Source organism: Eutrigla gurnardus, assembly GCF_963514095.1.
Source record: "Eutrigla gurnardus genome assembly, chromosome: 13".
NCBI classification, from domain to species: Eukaryota; Metazoa; Chordata; class Actinopteri; order Perciformes; family Triglidae; genus Eutrigla; species Eutrigla gurnardus.
This window is the reverse complement of record NC_139936.1, coordinates 8,111,787-8,121,511: the sequence shown is the minus strand read 5'-3', so window position 1 is coordinate 8,121,511 and position 9,725 is coordinate 8,111,787. Positions and strand designations below refer to the sequence as shown.

Sequence of the window (9,725 nt, the reverse complement as noted above, 5' to 3'; positions counted from 1 at the left end):
CTACCTCCCCTGGGCTTACTACGGCAAGTCGCTAGCTAGCTAGCTACTTGCATGCTAGTTTAGACCCAAGCACCGCGTTTCCTGGTAGTAATTAAACTAAAGGACAAGTGTGACACAGTTTTTATACAAGTCGGGCATATCTGGCTACCTAACTGTCCCGAACATGTCAGTGTTAAGTCTCGCTGCTAAACGTACATGTCGTTGCATGTCACTGAAAACTACTCGTACTTCACTTAACCTGTCAACAAACGACAGACACTCGGTATTCAACGCGGAGAACTTTATCAGAAGAACCAGCAGCCTGCGAAGCCACGTCAAAGACGTGACGCGTCTGTTGAGCTCTCAGCCCCATAACCCCAAGGTAAATAGTTATTGTTATTTTAATTTTATTCAGTAGCCAATGAAGAACATTGACCTGTCAGTCTTACTTCCTGTGTGTCTCCTCTTTTAGGTGCCCGGGAATGCAACATGGGAACTAGTACCAGAGGACCAACTTCCCCCGGTAATATCCTCATGACGGGTTGAATGTAAATACAATACTTGGTAATGCTTGGTGATATAATTATGCCTCATGTTAGATTGTAAGTATCGTAGTTTTTTTTTTTCTTCTTAAACAGTAGTCAGGTTCCATATGTGCAAACCGGTTATTCTTGCTGAAATCATTGTCCCTGTTCATACCGGCCCAAACTTGAATTTGTTATTTTTAAGTACAAAAGTCCCTTTTGATTTCTAGACGTCATGTCCTTAATGAGCCACGCAGAGGATAAACAATGGGAGGGATTTTCCTACTATAAAGATGGAATCACACAATGATGTCATCATAACAACATGGCAAAGACCAAAGGTCCATTTCTGTGGCATGAGTCATGTGTGCTGATGAGATTGTTGACATCGTCATAATTACTTTATTCAAGTTTTATTACAGTTAAAGACATTCTTCAGCGATGGTGGAAAGAAAGTGTCGCACATGCATTTCTAAGCATCCCACCGTTGATTTTACAGCCTGCTCATATCCCGGCTGACCTGGTGGACAAACTGGAGCGACTTGCCTTGGTTGATTTCCGCACCAAACAGGGACTGGCCTGTTTGGAGAAAGCTGTACGATTTGCAGATCAGCTTCATGTTGTTGACACATCAGGGGTTGAACCTATGGAATCCGTCCTGGAGGACAGGTATGGTACAGACAGCATATTTGCATGTGGGCCAACGAGCGTAACAAATGAGCAACAATTTAATGATTTTAAACTCTTGTATTTTATGAATATGGTTATGTTTTATCCCTGCACATTCAGGGCATTAAACCTGAGGGAGGATGTGGTGACGGAAGGGGACTGTGCTGAAGAGCTGCTTCGGCTCTCCAAAAACACAGTAGAAGAATATTTTGTGGCTCCACCAGGTAAGGAAAAACCTGAATACATTTATTTTTGTGGTTTTATGATTGGTTGTACATTAGTGTTTTATATTTTCTTCCTGCTCTGTATATTGCTCTGCAATGACAATATTAATAAATACATTTTGATGATGTACTTTTTTGATCCTTTTCTGTTTGTTTATATGAAGATCTGTTCACTAATATTCATTTTTCTCAACACAGGAAATATTTCTTTACCAAAGAGGGAGGAGAGGGTCTCTATGCTGAAACACTCAGAGTTATGATATTTACCACTCATTTGTTTCTCATTTTTTCGTGTAAAATAAAAAAAAAGCCAGGTCGTCGTTTGTCATGCATTTAAAGCTGTTTTGTCTTTTTCAGTTTCATTTAACAACTGCTGCTGTGTGGTGAAATATTTGACTTTCAGTATCATTTTATTAAAAGTGTCATGTCAGTCTGTTTTGATGGCATTCAGTGTATTGTTTTCATTTTTTCATTTATATAATGATCTTGATATTGTGACCTGGGGTCCGTTTCACAAAGCAGGTTTAGTGAAAACCTTGAGTTAGTTAACCCTGAGATGAGGGAAACTCTGGTTTTTCGGTTTCACAAAGCCAGTTCAGCATAAATCTGAGTCAGTTACCCGGGTAACATAGCCTACTCCGTGAACCTAACCTGCTCGCTAGCAGGTTTGCTTCAACAAACCACTGTTCTGAAACCGAAAACTCAGAGTTGCCCATCTCAGAGTTCAGGGTTAGGTTCAGAGTTTGTTGAACCTGCTTTGTGAAACGGGCCCCTGTTTTCATTCTTGTGTTGTTGACTTTCATTAAAAAACAAATAGCCCACTTCTCTCTTTCTGTTTTTTCCATAGAAAACATAAAAAACTTTGGTACATTTGACCTTAAACTCATCAGGTCAATCTCTTCAGTTATTCACACTAGCTGTTTACCACATGTGTCTGATAACGCTGGATTATTAGACGCCTGTTTGGCCTGTTTGGAGAAAGCTGTACGATTTGCAGATCAGCTTCATGCTGTTGACACATCAGGGGTTGAACCTATGGAATCCGTCCTGGAGGACAGGTATGGTACAGACAGCATATTTGCATGTGGGCCAACGAGTGTAACAAATGAGCAACAACTGCAGCTTAATTTTAAACTAGGTATTTTTGTATGAATACGGTTGTTTTATCCGTGCACATTCAGGGCATTAAACCTGAGAGAGGATGTGGTGACAGAAGGGGACTGTGCTGAAGAGCTGCTTCGGCTCTCCAAAAACACAGTAGAAGAATATTTTGTGGCTCCACCCGGTAAGAAAAAAACCTGAATACATTTATTTTGTGGTTTTATGATTGGTTGTACATTACTGTTTTATATTTTCTTTCTGCTCTGTATATTACTCTGCAATGACAACGTTGAATTTATTCTAAACAATATTAATAAATACATTTTGATGATGTACTTTTTTGATCCTTTTCTGTTTGTTTATATGAAGATCTGTTCACTAATATTCATTTTTCTCAACACAGGAAATATTCCTTTACCAAAGAGGGAGGAGAGGGTCTCTATGCTGAAACACTCAGAGTTATGATATTTACCACTCATTTGTTTCTCATTTTTTTTGTGTAAAATAAAAATAAAGCCAGGTCATCGTTTGTCATGCATTGAAAGCTGTTTTGTCTTTTTCAGTTTCATTTAACAACTGCTGCTGTGTGGTGAAATATTTGACTTTCAGTATCATTTTATTAAAAGTGTCATGTCAGTCTGTTTTGATGGCATTCAGTGTATTGTTTTCATTTGTAATTTATATAATGATCTTTATATTGTGACCTGTTTTCATTCTTGTGTTGTTGACTTTCATTAAAAAACAAATAGCCCACTTCTCTCTTTCTGTTTGTTTCCATAGAAAACATAAAAAACTTTGGTACATTTGACCTTAAACTCATCAGGTCAATCTTCAGTCATTCACACTAGCTGTTTACCACAGTGTGTCTGAAAACGCTGGATTATTATAAATAAAGATTATTAGACGCAAACACATACATACACAGCTGTAATAAGTGATGCAAAGTTTGCAAACAATGCGTCATGAGGACAGCTGATGATGTTGGGAGAATGGAAACCGAAAGTTGTGAAGTCGGAGTCGGGAAAACGAATCTTAAAAAAGGGGGCGGGATCTGATCATCTGATCCAGGCTATATATTCTGGTGGCGAGTTGAAACGTTAGACAGCTGAGCATCTCTCGTCTTCCTGTCAACATCTGCAGACTCAAAGTTTTCCAGAGGTAAGAATCTCTCTCTCGCTCTCTCTCTCCGAAAAAAAAGTGAGTCTCCTGGACTTAATATTATTGAATCATCTTTCAGGCATCATGGATATAACGATCAAAATGATGAACGGGACTTCACACGTCCTGACGGTCCAGCCGCAGGACACTGTGGGCTCTCTGAAACAACGGATCCAGGACAAACTGGGAGTTCCCTCGAAGACCCAGAGGCTGGTCTTCGTGAACGGCGCCAACACGCCGCTGAGCGACGACACGAAGCGCATCTGCGAGTACGGCCTGCATCCCGGCGCTACGGTGTCCCTGCTGGTGACCCAGCCGGTGACCCTGCCGGTGACCCAGCCGACCGTCGTCCAGGTCTTCCTCAAAAACGAGAAGGGCAAGCTCAACACCTACGACGTCAAACCCAACGAGACCGTGGACAACTTCAAGAGCCAGGTCGAGAAAAGGGAGAAGATCCCGTCGAACCAGCAGAGGCTCATCCACGAAGGCAGAGAGATGTCGGGGGGCAAACTGACGGACTACGGCGTCAAAGCGCACAGCACCATCTACATGACCCTGCGCCTGAGAGGAGGCTGACGTCACTTCGGCGCCAAATACCACAGAGTTCATGTTTTATCTTAAATGTCTTATCTTAAATGTCTTATCTTTTTCTAGAACAATATTGATATGTTAATTATTTATTATTATTTCCATTTGGAGAAAAATGCCCAGTAAATTCCTATGTGACTATTGTAGTTACATTTGTATCATCTTGTTTAGTTTTTAATTTAGTTTTGGCAGTAAAATAAATGTTATTGATACATAACACATAATTCCAAATACACATTTTTGTTATGTTTACCCGACGCTGTTAAAACGAATAAAAAATATTTTCCAAATGTAAATGCGCATGGTTTCATATTTGCTCCAGACCTCAATCAGAAGTTACCAGAAAGGCACACTTTAGCACCAATAATTAGAAGAGACCGTCTCAATCATAGCATTCAAAGTTGACCATTACATCTTACTAGATTTTGGCAGTGCTCTGTTAAAAAAATAAATGTATTAATGTCCTGTTATTACAGTCATGTATCATAGCAGCACGGTATTAATCAGAGGAGCGAATGCACACACATTAGAAACAGTAGTCGCCTACAGTACAGAGGCAAACGCTAAAGCCACAGTGAAGATGTGGTTCACTCCGGGTGTGTTGTGTCAGCGAGGAAATCTAGGGAAGCGTCATTTCCTCACAGATGCGAGATAGGCGTACCAAAATAAGGCGATCACGTTGGCAAACAGCACTCGGAACTGAAAGCAAAAACAGACACAGGGAGAGAAGGGGAAAACCATTACCTGTGGTAAACATCATTCTTTCAATGACAGGGAGTTGGCGTAATGCATACCTGAACAGGCACAAAGTTGATATTGACAAACTGGAAGGGAGTCCACACTTTCCAGTTCATCTTTAAAGCAGACCAGTAACTTCCTTTCATTTTCTTTTCAAAGTCTCTCCACCCTTTACCCTGAAAACAGAACAAGATAGTTATGAATTCACATTTATTCGTCCCTCGTTTGTGTTAAAGTCATGACTTTTTCCTAAAGATAAACAAGTAGTTTTGTTTGAATTTACAATGTTAATCACGTGTTTAAAACTACAACCACATACGTGATGAGATGGGAATGAGAACATGGCTTTAAACTATACAAGAAAACCTTAAAATTAACAGACGTGACATGGGAAATGTCCTTAAAAGCGGTACACACCTTCATGAGATCACATCGGTCTCCAAGGGCCTAATGAATAACACTGTCATGTTGCATTATGGGAAATGTAGGATCCTACTTTTTTTCCCCTGTCCATTCTTTTTTATTAACATTTTCTTGCAATCCAACCCCAACTTCACACAATATCAAATTGCAAGAGTTCCACCTTAATGAGATTATTAAGGAGGGCCAGTTTAAGAGATGAACCCACCTCCAGGGCGGTCATCACAAAGTAGAAAATGAGCAGGAAGCCGGGGGCAAAAACAAGCCGATCCAGCAGCAGACGTTTGACTATGCAGAGTGGGTCCGTGCTGGGTATCAACATCTCCATCAGCTGGTAAAAGTAATGGCTCACTGGTCCTGTAATAAACAAGCTGAAATAGACAACCGGGCAAAGTTTATTACTTCCAGAAACAAACATATGGATGTAAGAGTTTTGCAAGCGAGTTGATGTAATTCACAGTGCCTCTCTATTCTAACTGAGACACACCATTGCATTCATGTTGTTGTTGTAGATGAGCCGTGATTGGCACGTCAACCCTCAATGTTGCTTCTGTATTAAGTCTCACCCATAAATGGCATAGCGCGTAGCTCCAGCTGGGTCGAGCTCATTAACCAGGGATCCATTCCTCAGTTCGGCCTTTTTTCTTGCCTCCAAAATCTGAGACAGAAGATTTCCCAAAGCGGTGAGGATGGCACTGAAAAATAGCAAGGACAAAAAGCACGACTATATCAATATGCAAACGGCTGCATTCGTAACCAGGCACTCTAATCAAATGGATTCAATGTCATATACTTGTAAGGGGAGGTTTTTTTGGCCAGATGCTGATTGGTTAAAGGCTAGAGGGTTGACACTGAAGGACTGAAGTTCAAACAAATAGTTTTTATTGTACAAACTCGCCTAATACATAGACTTTGAAGTCAATAATAAAGTTGGGAAAACATATTAATAAACTGCACTTGTCAGATTTTGAGTCAAAAAGAAACGTAGGAAAGACGACAGAAAACAAGCACCAACAAGTAACCACTACCACGCCAGTGAATCGGCTACACACCTGGTTACAGACTTGGTGAGGACGGGGTATCTCTTCAGGAGAACCAGATACTGCTGGAGCAAACGGAAGTGGACGGACGCATCCCGGACCGGCAGACTCTCCACGGGCATTCTGTCACTCGTTCAACCGTTCACAACACACACATTACCAGCAGACAACTGGCAAGGAGAGGCGAGGAAGTTAAAAAGGCGCTTCCTGACAACGTCATTGCGTCACCGACGGAGCCACGCCTTCACGTCCAACGCTCAAAACACTCTGCCAAAGATCAAACATTTCAAGTGAAAGGTTATCAGTTTGCAAACAAACTCACTAAGATAGTGACTTCTAACAAAAAAATCACGTCTTTCTCACGTCAGACACGTTTACTTGTTACAACGAGGAGAAGATGACGTCACCGTGATAGTAGATTATATAGCACTTTAGTTTACGTCAGGACAGCAGAGTCACTTGCCATCTTCCGAAAAAGACTCACCTGTTCAGACTTCACCTCGACTCTGCATAGCATGACCCACTAACAACCCCCCCTTCCCTTTGGACAAAAGCGTCTGCTAAATGCCTTAAATGTAAATTTTATTATATATATATATATATATATATATATATATATATATATATATATATATATATATATATACACACACACACATATATATACGTTTATATATACAGACAAAGGACCGGCTCTCAGCCAGGAAAACTGGTTCGAGAGCGGCACCAAGTGATCCTATACTCTGCTGTGGAACAGACAGCACATGCTATATCTGCTCCATGTGAATGTATTTAAGATTAAGAGACATTAATATAAAACAACCACTTTTTAGAACCACTTTAATAGAACCAACATGAATTTTTAAAAAAGGAAAAAAAAAAAGGAAAAAATAAAGACAAATATTTACAATGTTGAACAACACTTTAAGGAAAAGGCATTTCAGAACATTTGGTGTAAACAACTGTTTAAACAGCCAACGTGAACTCTTTCATGAAGAAATCTCTGCACATTCGGTTTGCTGCAACATGAAACGGTGAAAAGCTTATGGGTGTGTTTTGGTGTGTATGTAGAAAGAGTAACTTAAAGTGCCTTCCAGTTTATGGGAGACTTTCCGGAACTCATTAGCAGCTCGTTGGCCTTTGAGAAATGCCTGCACCCAAAAAATCCTCTATGAGCAGACAAGGGAGAAGGATGTACAGCCTGCAGGACATGGTGGCGTTTCTACAAACAGAGAGAACATAAACTTAGATTTAGGAACTTAATAAAAAAAAAAAATAATAATAATAGTGCAGACCCACCCTGTTAATGGCTGCTCCCTTCTTCTGGGCATATGCTCCCCACAGCATGAAGACAAGGCCTTCCAGGTTGTTACTGAGCCACTGCACCACAGCATCAGTGAAGGCCTCCCAGCCTTTGTCTTTGTGGGAGTTGGCCTGGTGCGCTCGGACAGTCAACACAGCGTTGAGCAACAACACACCTGATCGGCGAGTTCACAGACGCAGGTCAGTCAACGGCCAACCGCTCTCCTGTCGTGTAAAACTTTCAACAGACTTCTATTCTTTAAATACCTTGTTTGGACCATCCAGTCAGGTCTCCGTGTCCTGGGTGTTGGAAGCCTTCAATGTCTGACACCAGTTCTTTGTACATGTTCTCCAAACTAGAAATGAAAAGCATCCTGGGTGTGATGAATGTGTCACAGGACAGCATATTATCTGGTCTCAATATTGACTTGAAGGGAGAGGTAGTGAAAAGGTTTTAACCTGGGCGGAGGACGCACTGGGCTTTTGACGCTAAAGCACAGTCCGTGGGCTTGGTTTGGACCATGATATGGATCCTGGCCGAGAATCACCACTTTGACCTAGAATTACAATAATTAGAGAAAGGACGTCTCACAAGTTTTGACGACGCACCGAGCCTCAACTAATTATGTTATTAGCTCCAATACGCCCATGCAATTACACAAACCGGATTGACACTCCTGCAAGATTTTAAGATGATCAAAACCTCGACTTAAGGACTTGAAACCTCGACTTAAGGACTTGAAATATTACATTCTGTACACTGTGGTGTTGGACTCAGGATCAGGGGAAGTGCCAGTGCAGATAAACTTACATCTCGGATGTCACAGGTCTGAGTCCAGGTGAAGACCTGCTCAGCAGGGGGGTACACAGTGTGGCGTCTCCTCTCTTCACAAACAAAATCCATCAACTGCGGCAGAGAAACTAAGTCATTTTAACCGTCCCAAGCACCAGAGAGACCACGTGAAGTGCGAAGAATAATTGTTCTCTTACTTGTTTGAAATAGGGCTTTTGAAATTCCCCAGACAGCCCGTCTCTCCAGCTTTTCCCAAACCCCGGAGGTGCTTGAGCGGAAGAGCGTTTCTCCAGCGCAGCTCTCTTGCTGCGGGCCATTCTGTCGAGCTGCTCCGGGGACAGAGGCGCGGCAGGCGGCCCGGGCGGCTCTGGCTCCCCCGTCGAGCACTTTTGCTTCTTCTGCACAATTTTAGTGTATTTGACAGAATACAAAGCCGGTGAGAAGCGTACAACTGGAGGTGAGACTGTCTTCAGAATCGAGCGACAGCGCCTTACAAACATCCCCGTGCTGTGGTAGCTATGTGCACTACTTTTAACAACAACGAACACCGCTGTGGTGCTTGTGAACCGAGCTTGGGTGACGCTGAACGCGTCGCGGGAAACGGCAAGTCCATGCCTGCATATTAAATTGTCATACAAGTAGTTTTAGTGGCGTTTCAATAGGACTAACGTTATGTTTGAACACGCTAGACACGCGGCGAATGTTATCTGACAACCAGAAGTTGAGGCGAGTCTTACCGGGTCTTTGACATCCTCCTCGGCTTCATTTAGATCCGCAGAAATTCTCTTTTTCGTCACAGGCGAAAAAAACGAGTTAATCGTTTTTTGTCCGATCATTCTCTTGAGAAACACCGTGGCGGTAAACTGCTGTAAACGAAGTAATTCAACGGATTTAATATAGAATAAGGAAACGCCGAAGATCCCCTCGGAAAACACCACAACTCTTGCCGGGATTGAAGTGTTGGCGCCAAGAGCAAATGACGACACAACTACGATGACGATAAACTGAGCTGCGTTCAAGACAAACAGCTGTTCAGTGTTTTCTACGGCAGGTAAAGCAACTCATATTCATTTGAGAGAAATATACGTTCTCAAGCATTTTCCGTTATGTGATATTTAATATAAATTATAATTATATTGCATTGTATAAAGGGATAATTTAGGTATATTTACATCTAATCAACCGCCAG

At 41.7% G+C, this 9,725-nt stretch overlaps 4 protein-coding genes across 5 annotated transcripts; 2 read left to right on the top strand and 2 right to left on the bottom strand.

Annotated features, from left to right (window-relative positions):
* Positions 1–13: 13 nt before the first annotated feature.
* On the top strand, positions 14–2,217 carry gatc (glutamyl-tRNA amidotransferase subunit C). The gene is made up of 5 exons (XM_084024815.1): positions 14–361; positions 452–502; positions 1,003–1,172; positions 1,293–1,396; positions 1,595–2,217. The coding sequence occupies exons 1-5, from the start codon at positions 164–166 to the stop codon at positions 1,654–1,656; spliced, it is 585 nt and encodes a 194-aa protein (XP_083880941.1). The 5' UTR covers positions 14–163; the 3' UTR covers positions 1,657–2,217.
* Positions 2,218–3,539: 1,322 nt separating this feature from the next.
* On the top strand, positions 3,540–4,250 carry isg15 (ISG15 ubiquitin like modifier). The gene is made up of 2 exons (XM_084024816.1): positions 3,540–3,655; positions 3,735–4,250. Exon 2 carries the CDS (start codon positions 3,740–3,742, stop codon positions 4,229–4,231), a length of 492 nt encoding a protein of 163 aa, XP_083880942.1. The 5' UTR covers positions 3,540–3,655; positions 3,735–3,739; the 3' UTR covers positions 4,232–4,250.
* Positions 4,251–4,803: 553 nt separating this feature from the next.
* pxmp2 (peroxisomal membrane protein 2) lies at positions 4,804–6,606 on the bottom strand. The gene is made up of 5 exons (XM_084024814.1): positions 6,454–6,606; positions 5,968–6,096; positions 5,610–5,772; positions 5,038–5,157; positions 4,804–4,942 (listed from the first exon to the last, which is right to left on the bottom strand). The coding sequence occupies exons 1-5, from the start codon at positions 6,561–6,563 to the stop codon at positions 4,874–4,876; spliced, it is 591 nt and encodes a 196-aa protein (XP_083880940.1). The 5' UTR covers positions 6,564–6,606; the 3' UTR covers positions 4,804–4,873.
* Positions 6,607–7,264: 658 nt separating this feature from the next.
* On the bottom strand, positions 7,265–9,512 carry unga (uracil DNA glycosylase a). Of its 2 annotated transcripts, XM_084024811.1 has the most exons (7): positions 9,274–9,512; positions 8,734–8,934; positions 8,555–8,650; positions 8,203–8,300; positions 8,011–8,099; positions 7,741–7,919; positions 7,265–7,663 (listed from the first exon to the last, which is right to left on the bottom strand). In XM_084024811.1, exons 1-7 carry the CDS (start codon positions 9,370–9,372, stop codon positions 7,523–7,525), a joined length of 903 nt encoding a protein of 300 aa, XP_083880937.1. In that variant the 5' UTR covers positions 9,373–9,512; the 3' UTR covers positions 7,265–7,522. The 2 variants fall into 2 exon arrangements, with proteins under 2 accessions (XP_083880937.1, XP_083880936.1); XM_084024810.1 differs by lacking the exon at positions 9,274–9,512 and having other exon boundaries at positions 8,734–9,067.
* Positions 9,513–9,725: the final 213 nt, after the last annotated feature.